Source organism: Papio anubis, chromosome 1 (genome assembly GCF_008728515.1).
Source record: "Papio anubis isolate 15944 chromosome 1, Panubis1.0, whole genome shotgun sequence".
Taxonomy (NCBI): Eukaryota; Metazoa; Chordata; class Mammalia; order Primates; family Cercopithecidae; genus Papio; species Papio anubis.
In genome coordinates this window covers 21,137,533-21,160,065 of record NC_044976.1, presented here as the reverse complement: position 1 = coordinate 21,160,065, position 22,533 = coordinate 21,137,533, and the positions used below count along the sequence as shown (strand labels likewise).

At 46.9% G+C, this 22,533-nt stretch overlaps 1 protein-coding gene across 1 annotated transcript; it reads left to right on the top strand.

Moving 5' to 3' along the window:
• Window positions 1-1,117: 1,117 nt before the first annotated feature.
• Window positions 1,118-15,779, top strand: LACTBL1 (lactamase beta like 1). Its single transcript, XM_009201465.3, has 6 exons — window positions 1,118-2,902; window positions 4,975-5,084; window positions 8,177-8,334; window positions 9,348-9,586; window positions 13,047-13,152; window positions 14,450-15,779. Exons 1-6 carry the CDS (start codon window positions 2,752-2,754, stop codon window positions 15,429-15,431), a joined length of 1,746 nt encoding a protein of 581 aa, XP_009199729.3. The 5' UTR covers window positions 1,118-2,751; the 3' UTR covers window positions 15,432-15,779.
• Window positions 15,780-22,533: the final 6,754 nt, after the last annotated feature.

Genomic DNA, 22,533 nt, shown 5'->3' with positions numbered 1-22,533 from the left:
GTTAGCTAATTGAATAAAAAGCAAGTTGCAGGAGGATTATACAGTATGAAATTATTTATATACGTTCAAAAATGTGCAAAACAATACTATATGCTATTTATGGAAACATAAACAAATAGTAAAAGAATAAACATGTGCATAATTATGATAAACACCAAGATCAGCATGGGTGTTACATTTGGGGAGAGTGGGAAGGGACTGAGATCCATGAAAGGTACACAGAGGGCTTCAACTCCATCTAGAATGTTTTATTTTCATCCAGTCATTCATTTAACAAATATTTATTAGGGTGAGCTATGTTCCAGGAACTGTTTTGGGTACTGGGAATACCTCAGTAAACAAAACAAACAACAATCCTTATGGATGGGGAAACTGAACAAAGTAAATAAGTAATTACATAGTATATTTGAAAAATGTAAATATATGAGAAAACTATGATAAAATGTTAAGATTCAACAAAGTTGAGTGTTAAGTGCCCAAGAATTCATTACAAGTCTCTCTCTCTCTCTATATATATATATGGCACCATTATATATATGTATACATGTGTGTATATATATGTGTGTGTATATATGTGTGTGTGTGTGTGTATGTATATATATATATGGAGAAAGAGAGAGAGAGAGACAGAGACAGAGACAGAGAGAGCAAGGAACAGGGTCTTGCTCTGTCGTCCAGGCTGGCATGTAGTGGTGCAATCATAGCTCACTGTAGCCTCGACCTCCCAGGCTCAAACAATCCTCCCACCTCAGACTCCAGGGTAGCTGGGACCATAGGCATGTATCACCACACCCAGCTAATTTTTATTTTTATATTTATTTATTTTGAGACAGGGTCTCGCTCTGTCACTAGGCTGGAGTGCAATGGTGTGATCTTGGCTCACAGTAACCTCCACTTCCCAGGTTCAAGTGATTCTCCCACCTCAGTCTCTTGAGTAGCTGGTATTACAGGCACACACCACTACGCCTGGCTAATTTTTCTATTTTTTGTAGAGGCAGGGTTTTGCCATGTTGCCCAGGCTGGTCTTGAACTCCTGAGCTCAAGTGATCCACCCGTCCTGGCCTCTCAAAGTGCTAGGAGTACAGGTGTGAGCCACTTCACCCAGCCAATGTTTAATTTTTCTGTAGAGAAAGGGTCTTACTATGTTGCCCAGGCTGGTCTCACACTCTTGGGCTCAAGTGATCCTCCCATCTTGCCCTCCAAAATTGCTAGGATAATAGGAGTGAGCCGCTGGGCCCAGTGTATATTTTTCAGTAACCTTGAAATATTTTCTAATTGTAATAGGCCAGGAGGGCTTGATGACTGACTGGAGGTAGGGATTGAAGGACATAGAGGGGCCCAGGCAGACCCTGAAGCACGATTAAGTGGAGGCAGGTGCCACGAACTGATGTTGAAAACACGAGAGAAGGAGGAGGGGGTGAAACAAGCGAGTTTTCTGCTCCGGATGTTGAGTTCCAGGTGCTTGAGGACTTCCAGGTGGAAATGCTCAGCAGGCAGTTGAAATGGGAGTCTGAAGTAGAGGGGAGAGAGCTGGGCAGGAGAGAATCGGAAACCATTAGCATGTGGCTGGTGTCCTTGTGCATGAGATCACCTGGGGATTGAGTCTTTCAGGGAATTTGTCCACATTTAAACTGTCAAATGGATTGGCATATAGTTGTTCATAATATTTCTCTGTAGGAGCTGTAGTGATGCCTCCTTTCATTTCTGATTTGGTAGTTCACCACCGAGGGATTGTGTGTGTACTGAGGATAGAAGAGGCAAGGGGGACAAATACCACGTTTGTAGGACAGAAGTGGAAGAGGTGCCTTTGAGAAAGGGAGGTAGGCAAGGAGGAGTTAATGAAATATTTGGTTAACACCCATCTCCTCCTAAAACTGTAAATCTCCAAAAGGCAGGGAAGAGTTCCTTTCTGTTCATCAGTATATCCTCAATATCTGGCTCAGTGCCTAGCACATAGGAGGCATTCAATAATAGCTAACACATATGTATTGTTACCATGTGCCAGCTACTCTTCTAATTTATTAACTCATTCAATCCTTGCAACTGAATACAAGTAGGTACTATTATTTTCAAGGAATTGTATTAAGATATAATTCATATGACATAAAATTCATCATTGTTAAGTGTACAATTCAGTGGTTATAGCATATTTACAAGATTGTGCCGTCAGCACCATAATCAATTTTAGAACATTTTCATCACCCCCCAAAAAACTAAAAGGCATTAGCAGTGACTCTTCATTCCTTGCTACCCCCCATCCCCTGGAACCAGTAATTACTTTCTGTCTCTATGGGTTGTCTATCTAGACATTTTATATAAGTAGAAGAATGAAATATGTGCCATACTTGTAAGTTTCCTGAGGCCTCCCTAGCCATGTTGAACTGTGAGTCAATTAAACCTCTTTCCTTTATAAATTACTCAGTCTTGGGTATGCCTTTATTAGCAGCCTGAGAACAGACTAACACAGGAGAGTTGAGGAAATCTTCCTGGAGGAGGTGGCATTTCAGCTGGTCTTACAACATTTCACTAAGTCCATAGAGGAAGGAGGTACAGCAAGCAGAGGGGTGGGTGCTTTTGCAGGGCAGAACTATTGAAAGAGTCACACTGGGAAGGGCATTGGTTTCACAACTGTGAAGTTTATCCAAAGTTGTGGGCTCTTGTGACATCTGGCTAAACTGAGGCCTAGGAGAGGCCAGGGTTAGGGTCCCTCTTTTCCCTCTGTCCCTCTGACCCCCAAGGGGACTGTACCCTATGTCCTTGCTCTCCCAGGTTGGCTGGCGGCCCGACTTACTGAAAGTGAAGAAGTGGCTCCTCCCGTCCATCTGTAGCTTCTTCTGCCTGCTCTCAGTGGTCATGACTGGCTGTTTCCTGTGGCAGTATCATCTCCCCAAGCTGAAGACCGGTGAGTGCAGAGACAGCCTAGAGTTCCTCCCCATAGCCCCTCTGGGTCCTCCTGGGCTTCGAGCTGCCACCATGATTCTAGGGTGTAGGTAAGGACCATAAGATTTAGACTCAGAAGCTCTGGCCTCCATTCTGAGTCCAGCTGTTACTAGCTGTGCATCTTTGGGACAGTCTTGTGGCCTCTCTGTGCCTTGATGCCCTCGTGTATAAAATGAAGATCCTGATGCCACTGGGGTTCTTCAAGACACCCAGTTTGGGGGTAAAATTCAAGGACACCAAAGAAACAGCAAATGGTGTTTCCCTTCCTCTGCCTTTGATCACCATGATGGAATCTCCAGGCTCTAGCCCCCTTTCAAGACTTTCCTGCAGCTGTGTGTAAGACCTCAATAGGAACAACTCACAGGTGTTCAGGGGCAGCAGCTGCCAAGCCTTGGAGCCTCTCCTTCCTGGGTGGGTCAAGGCTCAATAAAGGAGCCACCACTGCTAGTGATGCCTACCAGGCCCTCTGTTTTCCAATTAAAGTGGGAGGAGCACCACTGTCGACACCAGCCCCTACCTGGGTCCCAGGCTGAACAAAGCCTAGGCTGTAGCTGGGACCACCCTATTCTGTGAAACCCATGTCATGGGGTTGTTGAGAAATCCTCCCTAAGGTTTGTAATTTTCCTGTTTGGGACTGTGTCAGTTATCTATTGCTAAGTAACAAATCACCCCAAAGCCTACAGGCTTCAGACAAAGCAAGTGATTATTTCCCATAATTCTGTGGGCTGGCTGGTAGCTCTGCTGCTGGTCTAGCCTGGGCTCTTTCCGGTGCAGCGGGCAAGTCAGCTTAGGGGGCGGGGTGGTGGGTGGAGGAGGGACCGACCTCTCCCTCAGCGTGGACTCTCGCTCTCAAGGCCGCTATCCCAGATCCGTCCACAAGGTGGCAGTGTTCGCAGGGAGTAAGCCCCGTAAGGTCTAGCCTAGGCAGGTGGCAATTTGTTCCGCCTCATTCTTTTGGCCAGCCACAAAGCCAGCCAGCTTCGAAGGTGGAAGGAGCTGACAGAATTTATCGTCATATGGCTGAGCACTGCCTGTAATCTCAGCACTTTGAGAGGCGGAGGCGGGTGGATCATCTGAGGTCAGGAGTTCAAGACCAGCCTGACCAATATCGTGAAACCCTGGCTTTACTAAAAATACAAAAATGATCCGGGCGTGGTGGTGCACGCCTGTAGTCCCAGCTACTTGGGAGGCTGAGGCAGGAGAATCGCTTGAACCCGGGAGGCAAAAGTTGCAGTGAGCTGAGATTGCACCACTGCACTCCAGCATGGGCAACAGGGTGAGACTCTTGTCTCAAAAAAAAAAAAAAATAGAATTTATGGTCATATGAAACCTACCGCAGGGACCTTGTCTCAGTTTTGGGTGGAGTCTCAGGGTGCAGTGGAAGACAAGGAGGATGTATTAATAGTCCTGGAGGGTGCTCATCCTCCTTCACACCCCATCCAGACTTAGAGGAAAAGGCTTGGGTGCTGCTGTGATGATATCACAGCCTGAATCCTGCCCTGCCAGCACCTCACCTTCTCCCCTGAGGTGCCGAGGAAGTCATACACCCGGACAAAGGCAGAACTGACTCAGGACCCCAAAACCCCGATGCTTAGCTCTGGTGAGAGAATAAGTTGTCGCTGTGGTTTAGGCCTGGATCCTAAGCGGGCTCGAAGTCCATCCAAACACATAATCAGGATGAAGGCAAGTCAGACAGACAGACAGACATGGCTGAGCCTGCCCCACGCAGCCAGAATGGTCTAAGTCCACTGACCACAGGGAGATGGGAAATTTGTTAAGCAAGAGAGAGGGGAGTACAGTGACCACCAACCAGTAGTGGTTGTGGCCTGCAGGGCTGTGCCTCCTCCCCAAGGACACATGCTGCTCCATAGGCCCCTCAGGGGCTATGGCTGGTCTCTGCACCCTGATATCCCCTGGCTTGGCTTGGCTGGGGAGGGCTGTCCTCGAGGCACTGCTCTGGCCCTTGCTGCCACTTTCCCCCTAGATTCCTATCCTGATCTCTGTCCCCTCCTCACCATGTGATGTTCCCTCCAGGTTCCCTGGGACCAGTAGAGACCTCTGCCCCTGTGAGGATGTGCCCCCGGCACCCTGAGCCTGTGCCCCTGGCCCACCCACTCCCCGTGTTGAAGGAGGCCCTGGAAAAGGTCAGTGATGACCCAGGAGGGAACTGGGCATGTGGGCTGGGCCTGGGTGATGAAGGGGAGGGCAGTCCTTCTGAGCTGGCAGTGGCATTCATTCATTCATTCATTCATTCATCCATCCATCCATCCATCCATCCAACATGTATTTCTTGAGCATCTACTCTGTGCTAGGCACTATAGATATGGCAGGAAGAAGACACTGACCTGCTCTCAAGAAATTACTAATCTGGAAGTGAGAGAAACAGTGAAGCTACCAAACGTTTATAACCCTGGGGCAAGAATGAGGGTAAGAAAAGTTTAGAAGACTTTGGAGGCACAAAGGAACAGGTCTTAGAGTTAGGGAGGGCTTTTGGAGGAAGTGGTGTCTAGGCTGAGATGTGAACAAGTAGCAGATGCCCAGATGACATGTGCATGGTGAAGGAGCCTGGGGATGGAGAGGTGTGCTCCAGACAGATGGAACAGCACGTGCAAGGGCCTGGAGGCTGCAGAAAGTACATGACACATACAGAGAACTGAGAGGCCATAGGTGGGAGGTAGGGAAGCTGAGACGGGAGAGGATGACAGAGCCCGTATTGCAGAGGCCACCGTGATACTATTAAACACTCCATGCCCCCCTAGCACAACATTTACCATTGCAGGATGGCCAAACCCTAGAGGGAGGTGTCAGTCAGCTCTAGTCTGTGCCAGTCAGACCCCAGCCACTTGGGTCACCCACCTTGGGAGACATGGAGACAAGTGAAACATGATCAGAAGTATATGAGCCACAGCATGGTGGGGGAGACTCGAAACTGTCATCCGAGGAACAGTTAAAGGGAAAGGGCTGTTGAGTCCCGAGAAGAGAAAGCGTGGGCCAATGCAGAGACAAAATCACTGCTTGCCAATACCTGAAAGGTTTTTGTGAAGGAGAGAGAACAGAAGGGTGCTATGTGGCTTTCAGGAGTTGTAGCACATTTTCAAAAAAGCAACAATAATAACCATGCTGCCTTCTGTTGAGCACCTGGTATGTGTGATTGCCACGTAACCACTTATATGCATTCCTCATGAATCCCTATCTATAGAGGAGGAGACAGAGGCTCAGAAAGGCAAAGTTAGAGCCGGGCGCGGTGGCTCACACCTGTAACCCCAGCACTTTGGGAGGCCGAGATGGGTGGATCATGAGGTCGGGAGTTCAAGACCAGCCTGACCAACATGGTGAAAGCCTGTCTCTACTAAAAATATAAAAAAATCAGCTGGACATGGTGGTCCATGCCTGTAATCCCAGTTACTCAGGAGGCTGAGGCAGGAGAACTCTTGAACCCAGGAGGTGGAGGTTGCAGTGAGCTGAGATTGTGCCACTTTACTCCAGCCAGGGTGACAGAGGGAGACTCTGTCTCAAAACAAAAAACAAAAAACAAAACAAAACAAAACAAAACAAAACAAAACAAAAAAAAAAAGAAGGGCAAAGTTAGTGCAGGGATGGAAAGTGGAGGTGGACTGAGCTCAGCCAAGGATATGTAAAATCACTTGGCAAGGTGGTCTGGAGGTTAATTAAGACGTAGGGACCAGCTGCAGTGGCTCACGCCTGTAATCCCAGCACTTTGGGAGGCGTAGGTGGATGGATCACCTGAGTTTAGGAGTTCGAGACCAGCATGACCAACATGGTGAAATCCCCGTCTCCACTAAAAATACAAAAATTAGCCGCACGTGGTGGTGCATGCCTGTAATCCTAGCTACTCAGGAGGCTGAGGCAGGAGAATAGCTTGAACCTGGGAGGCAGAGGCTGCAGTGAGTGGAGATGATGCCACTGCCCTCCAGCCTGGGCAACGGAGTGAGACTCTGGTCTCAAAAAACAAAAAACAAAAAACCAAAACAACAAAAAAAGAAGTGGGGCTGGACTTAGCACAGGGTTCCAATCTTGATTCCATCAGCCAGTAGCCACTTGGGCAAATCACCTCCTAACTCACAGGCTCTCATTTCTCATCTGTAAAATGGGTAGAAATTAGCATTGACTAATGAGGATGAAAGGAGACAATGTATGAAAATCACTTTTGCCATGCCTGGCACATAATGTCCAATAAATGTCAGCTGTTATCATCATCATTGCACTTCAACATTGAAAGTTATGAGGTATTTTCAATCAATGTTCAGGCTAGGTGAGGCGGCTCACACCTGTAATCACAGCACATTGGGAAGCCGAGGTGGGAGGACTGCTTGAGGTCAGGAGTTGGAGACCAGCCTGGTCTACATAGTGAGATGCCATCTCTACAAAAGAATTAAAAAATGAACTGGGTGTGGTAGCATGTGCCTGTACTCCTAGCTACTCCACAGATTGAGGTGGGAGGATCACTTGAGCCTGGGAGGTCGAGGCTGCAGTGAGCTGTGCTTGAGCCATTGCACTCCAGCCTGGGTGACAGGGTGAGACTTCATCTAAAAATAAAATAAAATAAATAAATAAATAACCAAACAGATGTGCAAAGAGGGCCTAGGGGCCCTGTATTAATAGTGAATTCCCCAACACTAGGGGTTCAGGCTAGACCTACTGGAGGTTTTCTAGGGCATCAGATATGGGTTTGACTAAAGCAGTAGTTCTTTTTTTTTGAGACGGAGTTTCGCTCTTGTTGCCCAGGCTGGAGTGCAGTGGCGAGATCTTGGCTCACTGCAACCTCCGCCTCCTGGGTTCAAGTGATTCTCCTGCCTCAGACTCCCAAGTAGCTAGGATTACAGGTGCCTGCCACCATGCCCAGCTAATTTTTTGTATTTTTAGTAGAGACAGGGTTTCATCATGTTGGCCTGGCTAGTCTCGAACTCCTGACCTCAGGTGATCTGTGCGTCTTGGCTTCCCAAAGTGCTGGGATTACAGGCATGGGCCACCATGCCTGGCCTTAAAGCAGTCGTTTTAATCCCCTCTTCTTTTGAATTTTGCTAAGAAACTGTTTCTTTGAGAAAACATCTTATGAAGAAGCCCAACCGTGGGGACCCCAGCCCATGGGGCATGGTTTGGAGGCTCCCTGGGGTGCTGCATGCAGGGTGTGACTGTGGAAGAGGGTGGCTGTGCAGGATGATTACTGAGGGTGAGGGCAGGGGTCCTGTCACTGCACCCGTTCTTCTCCCTCAAGGTGGACCACATCCTGCGCCAGGCAATGTCTGCCCCAGGCGTGGCTGCCATGTCTGCAGTTGTCATCCACAATGATACTGTGCTCTGGACAGGGAACTTTGGGAAGAAGAATGGCTCAGACCCGGCTTCTGGGGCCCCCAATGAGTACACCATGTACAGGTCAGCTGGGCGATCTCTAGGGTCCTGTGGAGGGGTAAGGGATGGGAGGGCAAGGGGGACCTAGGAGATAAGGATACTGAAGAGAATCATGGCTGGGGTCTAATCTGCCAGGGCCTATTATGAAGTCTTGACAGTTTTATAGAAGAGGAGACTGAAGTCCAGAGAGGACCAGTGAGTGCCCAATGTTACATCACAGGGGTAAAAGGTCAGGAAGGAATCCCTTCTGGAAAGAACCTTAGCCCTAAACCTCCCAAATTAGAAAAGGCTACCTTGTGCCCAGCCCCCCAACCCTGACCATGTGCCACAAAGGAACCATAACCAGTTCCTGAGTCCTTGCCACAGGTCCCTTCAAGTGGCAGCAGTTGCCCAGACAGAAACAGCTGGAGACATTCAGTTGCATACATGGAGTCTCCCCTGCTGCGTGCTGCCTGCAGGATCCTCAAAGCTCACGATGCAGAGTGAACACATTTGTTCCTGGGGACACTGTGGGTTTTACAGGAGTCCAGAGGGAATTGCACTTAAACTGCACCTGCTCTGTGCCAGGCATGGAGCCAATAGCTCTATGTGCTATCATGTATTGAGCACTTACCACCTCCCAGGTATGTAGACAGGCACTTTGCACGCACAACCTCGTTCCATCCTTTTATTAATACAACCGGTGAAGCAGGCAATGAAACTGAATCGTAGATGGGTCTAGAAACTTGCCCAAGGCCACATGACCAGTGAGAGGCAGAGGCACCATCCAAACCCAGGTCTGTCCTTGAATGAGAAATGGCTGGAAAAGAGCCTGGCACAGGGTATCCATCCCACCTCAGCCCCTCGGCTTCTGGTTATGTTCTCAAGCATCCCAAAGGCAGCTCCACAGAGGCTGGTTAATTTCTGTTGGAAATGTTGACTTAAGCAGGGATGCAGTGCTTTTCTAGAATACTAAAAAGTTGCAGACTGGAGGCAGGAGGTGGGTTGTGGGACCAACAGGATGCCCTTTGACCCCTTGTGTTCCCCACATTATCTAGGATCTCCAGCATCTCCAAGATCTTTCCCGTTCTCATGCTGTACCGTCTGTGGGAGGAGGGCATTGTGGCCTCCCTAGATGACCCTCTGGAGCGGTACGCCAGCACCTTCACCATTAACAACCCGCTGGGCCTGGCATCAGCCCCCGAACAGCAGGGCCTGATGGACAGGCTGGAGCAGGTGGGCCCCGCTCCAAGGCCTTCGCCTGTCACCCTTCGAAGGATGGCCAGCCAGCTCTCAGGTGAGTCTCAGAGCTGACTCAGGCTAACCCAAACCATTTCAGGTGGGGAAGCTGAGGAGCAGGTTCTCATCCAGCCAGGCTGGGCTCACTCTTGGCTCTGCTTTCTGAACTGGCCCTACGTCCCACTCACGGGACGTGGGTGGTGGGCCAAGGAAAGAAACATCTCTAGAGGTAAAAACTGAACTGAAGCCTGGACATTTAGATCAAGTAGAAATATCAAGATGAGTTGGCAGGTCTTACCCATCAATGCAGGTCAAAATCAAGTTGAGAAGGCAAGAGCAAGTCAACGAGTCAATATGAGGACAGGCTCAGAGGCTCATGCCTGTCATCCCAGTGCTTTGGGAAGCCGAGGTGGGAGGAGCCTAGGAGTTCTAAACCAGTTTGGGCAACATAGTAAGACCATATCTCTAAAAATTTTAAAAAACAGCCCAGGCATGGTAGGTACACACCTGTAGTCTTAGCTATCTGGGAGGCTGAGGTGGGAGGATCACTTGAGCCCAGGAGTTGAAGGCTGCACTGAGCTATGACTGATGACATAGTAAGATCCGTTCTCTAAAAACAAAAGGCTATATTTGTAAACAATTCTACAAGGAAGACCTAATTTCCCTTAATACATAAAAGTCACCTACAAATTATTACAAAGACCGACAGCCCAACAGAAAAATGGGTAAAGGAGAGGAACAGAATTGACAGCTGACAGAAAATACTCTTAAGAATATTAAGGGCTAGGAGTAGGGGGAAGTGGGGAGGGATAGCATTAGGAGATATACCTAATGTAAATGACAAGTTAATGGGTGCAGCACACCAACATGGCACATGTATACATATGTAACAAACCTGCACGTTGTGCACATGTACCCTAGAACTTGAAGTATATAAAAAAAAAAAGAATATTAAGGGCTGGGCGTGGTGGCTCACACCTTTAATCCCAGCACTTTGGGAGGCCGAGGCAGGCGGACCACCTGAGCTCAGGAGTTTGAGACCAGCCTGGCCAACATGGTGAAACCCTGTTTCTACTAAAAATACAAAAAATTAGCTAGGCATGATGGCTTGCGCCTATAATCCCAGCTACTCTAGAGGCTGAGGCAGAAGAATCGCTTGAACCTGGAAGGTGGAGGTTGCAGTTAGCTGAGATGGCGCCATTGCACTCCAGCCTGGGTGACTAGAGAGAAACACTGTCTCAAAAAAAAAAAAAAAAAAAAAAGGAATATTAAGACATATTAAAAGATGCTCAACTTCATTCACAACAACATAAATTAAAACTATAATGAGATATGTTTTCCCTCATTAGATTGGCAAAGATGAACATGATGGACGCCCTGAGTTAGTGAGATCTTGGTAAAACAGGCCTTCTTACCCATCAATGCTGGGAATTTAAATTGGTGCAGCCGTATGGAGGGCAATTGGTAATATCACACTTTAAAACGTATGTCCCCCTTGACTCAGCAATTTCATTTCTAGGAAATTCTCTTATAGATGTACTCACCCATGTCTTGCATGGAGGATGTATAATACACAGTTGATCACTACAGCACTGTTTGTAATAGCAGAAGACTGAAACAACCTAAATGTCCATCAATATGGGAGTGGCTAAATGAACTATGACACAGCTGTACAATCAAACACTATATAGCCCTAAAAAAAGGATAATCATGTTCTGCGTGTACTGAGATGGAATAAGAGACAATACTAAGTAGGAAAAAAGCGTGTAATAGCATATTGTATATGCTACCATATAAATAATTAAAATAATATATACATATATAATGGATATGTGTATATGAATATACGTGTAATGTACATATTATATAACACACATATATGTATTAGCTTATATATAATATATATTATATATAATATTTAGTGTATATATTAGCTTATATATGCATCAAATATCTTTGGAAGGGAGCTAAAGAGATTGAAACATTAGGTTGCCTCCAGGGAGGGGAAATGGGTAGCTAGGGGGAAGGGTAAGAGGAAAATTTTTCATTGTATGCTCTTTGATTTCCTTTGAATCTTGAATCATGTAAATTAATTACTTATTAAAATAAATTATTTTATAATCATAAAGCTGTGATAACAAGTCAAGATGAAGTCAACAAGGTTGGGGGCGGGAGCAGGTTGGCACTGGAAGATGAAGCCAGGGCACAGGAATTGGGCAGGGCAGGATCAGGAACAAAGCAAGGTGGATGTGGAGGGATTGCTCTGAAAGCTTCTGAAGGACCCTCTGTTGGCCATTAGAGGGAGGGGTGCTGTGTTTCGCTGTGATTGACACAGCCGCGCAGGAGAAGGCAGGTACGGTCTGCCCTGCCCCAAATGCCTTTGATTGGTCATATCTGCAGTCATAAACCCATCAACCCGAAAAAGTAGGAATCCCTCAAGTGCCCACGGCGTCCTCTTTTTACAAAGTGTGTTCAGGCCTGAGTGTTAGTCAATGGATGTGGTAGGTGTCACTTCCACACTCAGAACTAGGGCTCCTTCCTCCTCCTCCTCTTTCTCCTTCTCCTTCTTCTTCTTTTGGCAGGGTCTCACTCTGTGTCCCATGCTGGAGTGCAGTGGCATGAATATGGCCCACTGCAACCTGGCCTCCTGGGCTCAAGCAGTCCTCCTGCCTCAGCCTCCCAAGAAGCTAGGACTATAGACACGTGCTACCAAGTCCAGCTAATTATTTACTTTTTGTAGAGATGGGGTCTTGCTATGGTGCCCAGGCTTGTCTCAATCTCCAGGCCTCAGGTGATCCTCCCGCCTCAGCCTCCGAAGTGTTGGGATTACGGGCGTGAGCCACCCCACCTGGACCAACTCTTTTTTTTGTTTGTTTTTTTGAGATGGAGTCTTGCTCTGTCGCCTAGGCTGGAGTGCATTGGCATGATCTTGGCTCACTGCAACCTCCACCTCCCTGGTTCAAGCAGTTCCCCTGCCTCAGCCTCCTGAGTAGCTGGGATTACAGGTGCCCGCCACCACATCCAGTTACTTTTTTTGTATTTTTAGTAGGGATGGTGTTTCACCATGTTGGCCAGACTGATCTGCAACTCCTGACCTCAGGCAATCTGCCTACCTTTGCCTCCCAAAGTGCTGGGATTGCAGATATGAGCCACTGCGCCCGGCCCCAAACTTTCTATAGTTGATGATAGCAATTATTTTTTGAGCAGTTAGTATGTGCCAGGCACCATATTAAACATTTTATCTAATCTAATCTAATCAGCCCTTGGATACAAGGATTATTTCCCTTATATTACAGATGAAGGACTGGGGCTCAGAGAGGCCCAGTGACCTGCCCAGTGACACACAGGCAGGAGGAGAAGGCAGGACTGGAGTCCACGCTAGGCTGATTTTCTTTTTCAAAAAGCCGATTTGTTGTTGTTATCTCTCAACTCACGGAAGGTGGGGAGGGAGTGCACCCAGGGGCCCACCATCCCACCCTCAGCCAGGCCCGGTAAGTCTGACCACTGCTCCTCCATAGGGCTGCCCAGAAGGCTGCGCTCCACTTCGCTGCTATGGAAGGGCAGCACCCAGGAGGCCCTGAACCTGCTCAAGGATGATGTGCTGGTGGTGGACCCGGGAACCAGGTAAGGAGGATAATTTGATGCCCAGCCTCACGTTAGGAGCCTCCTGGGGAGACACAGCTGCCTGAGAAAGAGCCCACATCACCTCATCCTAGGTGGTCAGAGCCAGGACAGACCTGCTTCCCAGCTGGAAAGGCCAAGGCCTAGAGAGGGGAGGCCAGCAAGGCAGGGGAGAGCTGGGCCCAGAATCCTGTTCTGTTCGAATGGAATGTTTTTTCCATTCACCTTATTGAGCACCTACTTTGCCCAGAAGGTGCTAAACACCCAGTTTGCTCCTCGTGGAGTTTGCACTCTTGTGAGGGAGACACTGAGCAAATAAGCAAGGTGAATACAGATTTTGCCAGGTTGGAAATAAATGGGTTACTGACCAGACAAGGAGTGGGTAGCTGGGTGGCCACTGAACAGAGAAGCCCCACTCTGGGAGCAGTGGGGCTGTGGGGCTGGAAAGAGGACAGCTGGCACTCCCCGGCTTCAGGGGCCCCCTTCTGAGCCTCCGGTCAGTGACCCTTTTCCAAATTTGTCCCTCTGCTTCTCCAAATGCTGAACCTCAGGACCCACTTCCCTTAAGGAAGAAATGATCCAGGTGATGCAGAGAGAGGAGATGCTTGGACATCTTCAGACTGGAGTCCTCCTCTCAGCTCTGCAAATAACTTACTGCAGTGTGACCTTGGGTGATGCACTTTATCTCTGTGAAACTCATCTAACTAATCTTCCTCATCTGCAAAAATAAGGAAGTTGGCCTAGAGTTCAGGAATGCCTCGTAGAATTTGTGAATTTTCACCCATCCTTGCACCTTTCTGAGGCACTATTTTAGAGATTCTGAAACTGTATTTGCTCTGGGAAAGAAAAGAGGCCTCTTGCTGGTTACTGGTGTCTGCCGCAGCCTGGAAGAAGGGAGGGGTGAGACCTTGCCTCATACATGGTCACTATCATTTTTGTTTCCCCAGAGCAGTGTAAGCCTTTAATTTTCCATTAGATAAGGTAAATCATACTAAAGTGTGAAGGACCAATAAGATTTGTGTGACAACTTTCCCAGGTGCACCGCTGAGCCCACCCCTCTTCCAACCTGCTGTATGACCCCGGGCAATTTCCTGCCCCTCTCTGGGCCTTGGTCTTCCCAGAGGTAGAAGAGAGAGTTAGAGTCAATGCTCCAAAGTCTCTTCCAGGTCTGACCACCTGGGATGTAGGGGAGCAGGTTCCTTCCCAGCCCCTACCCCAGTCCCATGAAACTGGTGGCATTTCAGACAGTGTGGGCAGGTGAGGAGGGGCCCCATCCCAGTTGACACTGCTTTCCTTCCAGGTGCCATTACAGCACGCTGGCCTTCTCGCTCCTGGCCCACGTCCTGGCAGCTCACACCACCCAGGGCGACTACCAGCGCTGGGTCTTGGAGAACGTGCTGGAGCCGCTGGGGATGGCAGACACGGGCTTCGACCTCACGCCCGCCGTGCGCGCGCGCCTAGCTGCGGGCTTCTACGGCAGCGGGCGGCCGGCTCCACTCTATGACCTGGGCTGGTACCGGCCGTCGGGCCAGATGTACTCCACCGCCGCCGACCTGGCCAAGCTGGCCGTGGCGCTCCTGGGCGGCGGGCCCCGGCGGCTCCTGCGGCCCGACGTGGCCAAGACGCTGCTGGCGCCGCTGCTGGCCTGCCCGGGCGCCTACTTCGCCAACGAGACGGGCACGCCGTGGGAGTTCCACGCGCAGCGGGGCTACCGTGTGGTGCGCAAGGACGGTGACCTGGACGGCTACGCCGCCACCTTCTCGCTGGTGCCGCCGCTGCGCCTGGGCCTGGTGCTGCTGCTGGCAGGGCCGCGGCCGCCCGGGCCCGACCTGGTGGCGCGGGCCTACGATGAGCTCCTGCCCGCCCTGGAGCGCGCCCTCCGGGAGGCCGAGCCCGGCCCGGCCCCGCCGCCCAGCGCGCACCCCTTCGCCGGCTACTTCACCTTCGCTAACCTGACCTTCTACGAGGTGCGCACCGGGCCGGCGGGCGAGCTGCGCCTGCGCCAGTTCGGGCCGCGCGTGGAGGCGCTGGTGCCCCCAGCGTTCCGCACCCTGGCGCTGCGCCACCTGCACGGCCGCGTCTTCCAGCTGCACGTGGCCCGCGAGTTCCCCTGCGCACTGCCACTCGGCGACGCATGGCTCTCGCTGGAGGCCCAGCACGGGCAGCTGGTCAACTTCTACCCCTTGGATCACCACGGGCTGTCACCCGGCTTCGACGTGCCCGGCCTCAACACGTACAGAGTGCTGCGGCTGCAGCGCAAGCCCGTGTTCAAGAACCAGTGACCCCGGGCTCGGCCTGGAACCCCCTACCCCTGGCCTCCCAGCTTTCTAGAGTGAGGTTTGGAAGGGGAGGCTGTGGGAATGCCTGTTGGAGAACCTGGGTAGTTGGCAAAGTGGAGTAGGGTGGTACTACTCAAAGTTTGGTCCGCGGACCACAGCCGGAAATTCAAATTTCTCCACATCTATGGGGGAGGAAGGATTAAGTACAGGCATTAAGAGTAAGCATTTAGAAACTTTAACAGGCAACCAAAAATTTAAGCATTGAAACAGTGCTTTTGTGCCTGTTGAATCTAAAACAAAATATGGGCTTGTATTTTGTCTTTTAAAAATCAATCTAAGCAACCGGAGGCGGTGGCTCACACCTGTAATCCCAGCACTTTGTGAGGCCTTGGCGGGCGGATCACTTGAGGTCAGGAGTTCGAGACCAGCCCGGCCAACATGGTGAAACTCCAACTCTACTAAAAATACAAAAATTAGCCGGGCATGGTGGAGGGCACCTGTAATCCCAGCTATGCGGGAGGCTGAGACAGGAGAAACGCTTGAACCCGGGAGATGGAGGTTGCAGTGAGCCGAGATTGTGCCATTGCACTCCAGCCTGGGCAACAGAGCAAGACTCCATTTCAAAAAAAAATCAACCTAAGCCCGAGCAACATGGTGAGACTCCATCTCTACAGAAATAAAATACAAATTAGCTGGGCATTGTGTCCTGTAGTCCCAGCTACTCAGGAGGCTCAGCCAGGAGGATCACTTGAGTATGGGATTTGGAAGCTGCAGTGACCCGTGTTCGTGCCACTGCACTCCAGCATCAGTGACAGAGCAATACCCTGTCAAACAAAAACAAAAACAAAACAAAACAAACAAACAAAAAAAACCTTATTGAATTATAACTTACATAAAATGAAATACACATGATTGGAATACAGTTGGGTGATTTTGACAAATATTTATACCCACCACCACAATCAATATATAGAAAATTTCATCACCTCCAAGTAGTTTTCCCCTTACTCCTTCGCAGTCAGTTCTCTCTTTCTCACCTAGCCGCAGGCAACTGCTGATCTGCTTCCTGTCACTGTAGATTAGCTTTGCCTGTTCTAGAATTTCATACAAATGGAACCATACGGTGGAGTCTTGCATCTGTCTTCTTTTGCTCAGCACGCTGGTTTTGAGGTTCATTCATGTTTCTGTGTGTATCAATAGTTCACTGATTTTTTGTGTTTTGTTTTTGTTTTTTTTGAGAGGGAGTCTCACTCTGTCGCCCAGGCTGGAGTGCAGTGGCTCGATCTCAGCTCATTGCAACCTCCGCCTCCCTGGTTCAAGCAATTCCCCTGCCTCAGCCTCCTGAGTAGCTGGGACTACAGGTGCGTGCCACCACGCCCAGCTAATTTTTGTATTTTTAGTAGAGATGAGGTTTCACCATGTTGGCCAGGCTGGTCTCGATCTTGACCTCGTGATCCACCTGCCTTGGCCTCTCACACTGCTGGGATTACAGGCGTGAGTCACTGCACCCAGCCAATTGTTTATTGTTTTTATTCTATTGCTCATATATGCCACAATTTGTTTATCTGTTTCTCTGTTGGTGGACATTTGGGTTGTCTCCAGATTAGGGCCATTATGAAAAAGCATTCCTATACAAGTCTGTGTGTCAATACATGCTTTCATTTCTCTTGGGTAGCTATCTAGGTGTGACTGCTATGCAGTTTTCCAAAATACATGTACCATATATATGATATGTGATATACATGATATATATGACATATATGATATACATGATATATATGACATATAACATATATACATGATATATGTGATATACATGATACACTATATATGACATAGTATATGATATATAATATGTGATATATGATATATATTATATGACATACGACATATATGATATATGATATATATGTTTTTTTTTTAGATGGAGTCTCATTCTGTTGCCCAGTCTGGAGTGCAGTGGTACGATCTTGGCTTACTGCAAACTCTGCCTCCTGGGTTCACACCATTCTCCTGCTTCAGCCTCCCAAGTAGCTAGGACTACAGGTGCCTGCCACCTTGCCTGGCTATTTTTTCTTTTTCTTTTTTTTTTTTTTTTGTATTTTTAAAAGTAGAGATGGAGTTTCACCATGTTAGCCAGAATGGTTTCGATCTCCTGACCTTGTGATCCTCCTGCCTCAGCCTCCCAAAGTGCTGGGATTACAGGCGTGAGCCACTGCACGCGGCCACCATTTTATATTCTTAACAGCCATATGTGACAGCTCGCTTGCCCTATGTTTTTGCTAACAGTATTGTCAGACTTTTGCATTTTAGCCATGTTCATGGTTGTAAAGTCATATCTCACTGTGGTTTTAATTGCATTTATTGAATTGTGAAAGCTATTTATATAGTATGGATACTAATCCTTTGTTAGATATATGCTTTGCAAGTGTTTTCCCCCAGTGTCTGGCTTGACTTTTCATTTTCTTAATGGTGTCTTTTGAAGAACAGAATTTTAAAGTTTTGATGAATTTCATGCCTGTTAAATCTAGTATAAAATTTGGGCATGCATTTTGTATATATTTTTAAACAATTAAACTTTTGATTTTGAAATAATTGTAAATTTGAGATAATTGTAGATTCACATGCAATTGTAAGAAATAATCAATGTATCCTTTACCTAGTTTCCTCCAGTGGAAACATCTTGCAAAACTCTAGTGCAATAGCACCAGCAAAATATTGATATTAATACAGTCCAGGCTGGGCATGGTGGCTCATGCCTGTGATCCCAGCACTTTGAGAGGCCAAGGCAGGTGGGCCATCTGAGCCCAGGAGTTCGAGTGCAGTGGTGCAATCACAGCTCACTGCAGCCTCAACCTCCAGAGTTCAAGCAATCTTCCCACCTCAGCCTCCCCAGTAGCTGGGATTATAGTCACACGCTACCAAACCTGGCTAATTTTTGTATTTTCTGTAGAGTGAGCCCTCATCTCTAATACATCTCTAATACAAAAATTAGCCAGGTTTGGTGGTGTGTGCCTATAATCCCAGCTACTGGGGAGGCTGAGGTGGGAGGATTGCTTGAACTCTGGAGGTTGAGGCTGCAGTGAGTTGTGATTGCACTCTACTCTGGATGGCAGAATGAGACCCTGTCTCAAAATAATAATAATAATAATAATGATAATAAAATGCAGCCAAGGTCCAGAACATTTTCACCAGCACAAGAATCCCTCGTTCCCCTTTCCTAACCAGACCCATTTGCTCCCCAACCATGCCCTCCCCTTAACCTCTGGCAACCACCAATCTGTTCTCCATTTCTGTAATTTTGTCATTTCAAGAACATTATGTAAATGGAGTCGTATAATATGTAAGCTTTAGGGATTCTTTTTACCACTTGGTGTAATTCTCTGTAGAGTCATCCAAGTTGTTACAAGTATCAATAGTTTGTTTCTTTTTGTTACAGAATCGTGGTTCCATGTATGGATATAGCACAATTTGTTTAACCATGCACTTGTTGAAGGACATCTGGGTTGTTTACAGTTTGGGGCTATTATGAATAAAGCTGCTATGAACATTTGTTTATAGGTGTTTGTATGAATGTAAGTTTTTATTTCTCTGGGATAAATGCCCAGAAGTGCAACTGATGGTTCGAATGGTAGTTGCATACTTAGTGTTTAAAGAAACTGCCAGAATGTTCCCCAGTAGCTATGCCCTTTTACAGTCTAGCCAGCAATGTATGCATGATCGAGTTACCCCGTATTTTCTGACTAGTATTTGGTATTGTCACTATTTTTTTCATTTTAGTAATTCTAATAGGTGGTACTGATGTATCGTTATGGTTTTAATTTGCACTTTCCTCATAGCTAATGATGTTGAACAATTTTATATGCTTTTTTGCCATCTGTATATCCTCTTCAGTAAAATATCTCTTTATGTCTTTTGCCCATTTTCTAATTGGATTTTTAAAAAAACCTGTTGAGGTTTGAGGGTTCCTTAGACATTCCAGAAACCAGTCCTTTGTCAGGTACGTAAGTTTGCAAATCTTTCGATTCTGTAGCTTGTCTTTTCATCCTCTTGGGTCTTCTGCAGAGCAAACATTTAAAATTTTGATCAAGTCCAATTGTGGTAGGCTGAATAGTGGTCCCTCAAAAGATGTATACATCCTAACTCCTGGAACATGTAAAGGTTACATTTTGTGGCAAAAAAACAAAAAAAGGAATTTTGCAGATGTGGTTGCAGGTGTGATTACGTTAAAGTTTTTTGTTTTTTCTTTTTTTGATAAGGTTTTACTCTGTCCCTCGGGCTGGAGTGCAGTGGTGCAGTTACAGCTCACTGCAGCCTCAACCTCAGGCTTATGTGTTCCTCTCACCCCAGCCTCCTAAGTAGTTGGGACTACAGGTGGGCACCGCTACGCCTGGCTAAAATTTTAAAAATTTTTTGTAGAAACTGGGTCTTGCTATGTTGCCCAGGCTGGTCTCAAACTCCTGGGCTCAAGTGATCCTCCTACCTCAGCCTCCCAAAGTACTGAGATTACAGGCATGAACCACCATGCCCAGCAGGTTAAAGATCTTGAAATGAGAAGGTTATCTTGGATTATTGGGATGGACCCTAAGGGCAATCACAAGTATCCTTATGAGAGAGAGGTAGAGGATGATTCAGTACCGATGGATGAGGAAAAGGCAATGTGACTGGAGGCAGAGATTGGAATGATATAACCACAGCTATGGAATTCTGGTAACCACCAGAAACTGGAAGAAGCAAGGAATGCATCCTTTCTTAATACCGACAAGGGTTGTATAGACCTACTGACATTTTGATTTGTACCCAGTAGTATTGATTTCAGACTTCTGGCTTGTGGAACTGTCAGAGAATAAATTTCTGTTGTTTTAAACTGCTAATTTTGTAGTAATTCTTATAGTTCCCACAGAAAATTAATATGCTACTTTATCAACTTTTTCTCTTATGGATCATGCTTTTGGTGTCAAGTCTGCAAACTCTTTGCCTAGCCCTAGATCCCAAAGATTTTCTCCTATAGTGTTTTTTTTTTTTTTTTTTTTTGAGACGGAGTCTCGCTCTGTAGCCCAGGCTGGAGTGCAGTGGCCGGATCTCAGCTCACTGCAAGCTCCGCCTCCCGGGTTCACGCCATTCTCCGGCCTCAGCCTCCCGAGTAGCTGGGACTACAGGCGCCCGCCACCTCGCCCGGCTATTTTTTGTATTTCTTAGTAGAGACGGGGTTTCACCGTGTTAGCCAGGATGGTCTCGATCTCCTGACCTCGTGATCCACCCATCTCGGCCTCCCAAAGCGCTGGGATTACAGGCTTGAGCCACCGCGCCCGGCCTCCTATAGTGTTTTTTAAAAGTCTATCATTATGTGTTTTATATTTAAGTTTGTGATCTATTTTGAATTAATTTTGTATAAGGTGTGAGGTTTAGGTTGGGGTTCATGTTTTTGCCCATGGGTGTCCTGTTATTCCAGCATCATTTATTGAAATGGCTATCTTTCCTCCTGTCTTAGTCAATTTGTGATGCTATAACAAAAATACTGGAGACTAGGTAATTTATAAAGAATGGAACTTTATTTCTCATAAACTAAATTTTGTTTAGTTCTGGAGGCTGAGAAGTCCAAGATCAAGGTGCCAGCAGGTTTGGTTGTCTGGTGATGGCTCCCCTCTGCTTCCAAGATGGTGCTGTATATTGTATCTTCCGGAGGGGAGGAACACTGTGTCCTCACGTAGTGGAAGGCAGAAGGGCAAGCAAGCTGAATGCTGTGTGAAGAGAAGGCTCTTTTATACAGGGCTTAATCCCATTCACCAGAGAAGCCCTCATGAACTAATTACCTCTTAAAGGCCCCACCTATTAATACAACCACTTTGGCCATAAAATGTTAATACCTGAATCTTGGAAGGAACACAGTCAAACCACAGCACTTCTGTTGAATTGCTTTTGCACCTTTGACAAAAATCAGTTGGGCCAGGCGTGGTGGCTCACGCCTGTAATCCCAGCACTTTGGGAGGTCAAGGCAAGCAGGTCTCTTGAGACCAGGAGTTCGAGACCAGCCTGAGCAACATGGCAAAACCCTGTCTCTACAAAAACAAAAACAAAAACAAAAAAACCATAAAAATTAGCTGGGTGCAGTGGCACGTGCCTGTAGTCCCAGTTACGTGGGAGACTGAGAGATGGGAGGAACACTTGAGCCCAGGAAGAGGAGGCTGCAGTGAGCCGTGATTACACCACTGCAACTCCAACTCCAGTCTGGGCAACAGAGCAAGACCCTGTCTCAAAAATAAAAAAGAAAATCAGTTGGGCATATTTGTGTGGGACAATTCCTGGGTTCTCTATCCTATTTCAGTGATCTATGCGTCTATCCCTCAACCAGGTGCTGTGGTTTGAATGCGTTCCTTCCAAGACAGCATAGTCTTGATCACTATAACTGTATATAAATCTTGAAGTTATCAACTGGGTAGACTGATTTCCCCCACTTTATTCTTCTTTTTCAAAACTGTTTTAGCTATTACAGGTCCTTTGATTTCCATACAAATGTTATAGCGATCTTGTTTACATCTACTACAAAATAGCATGCTGGGATTTTGATAGAAATTTTATTAAATCTGAATATCAATTTGAGAAGACTCGCATCTTTTGAGTCTTCTAATTCATGAACACAATATGTCACTCTTCTGACCTCTTCTTTGGTTTCTTTTAAAACTAGTTTATAATTTTCAGCACATTATTTCAGTATATGTTTTATTAGATTTAAACCTAAGCATTTCATTATTTTGGAGTGTTTATAAAAGGTCTTATATTTTTAATTTTACTGGTCACTTGTTTATTGCTAGTATACAGAAATATAATTTTTTTGGTATGTTAATCCTGTATTCTGTGAAATTACTGTACCCATTTATTCATTCTAGGAGTTTTTTGGTTTTGTTTTTGTTTTTGGTAGATTCCTTGGTATTTTCTACATAGACAATCATGTTATCTGTAAATATGAATAGTTTTATTTCTTCCTTGCTAGTCTGTATACTTTTTACTTAATTTTCTTGCTTTATTTCACTGGCTCGAATTCCCAATATTGTGTTGAATAAGAATGGTGAGAGTGGACATCTTTTTTTTTTTTTTGAGACGGAGT

Bases quoted from the DNA above. Each gene is read 5' to 3' on its own strand.
- LACTBL1 (XM_009201465.3), top strand. From the start codon at position 2,752: ATGTCCTTGCTCTCCCAGGTTGGCTGGCGGCCCGACTTACTGAAAGTG. The intron at 9,587-13,046 runs GTGAGTCTCAGA...GCTCCTCCATAG, and splicing joins GATGGCCAGCCAGCTCTCAG to GGCTGCCCAGAAGGCTGCGC. The intron at 13,153-14,449 runs GTAAGGAGGATA...CTTTCCTTCCAG, and splicing joins GTGGTGGACCCGGGAACCAG to GTGCCATTACAGCACGCTGG.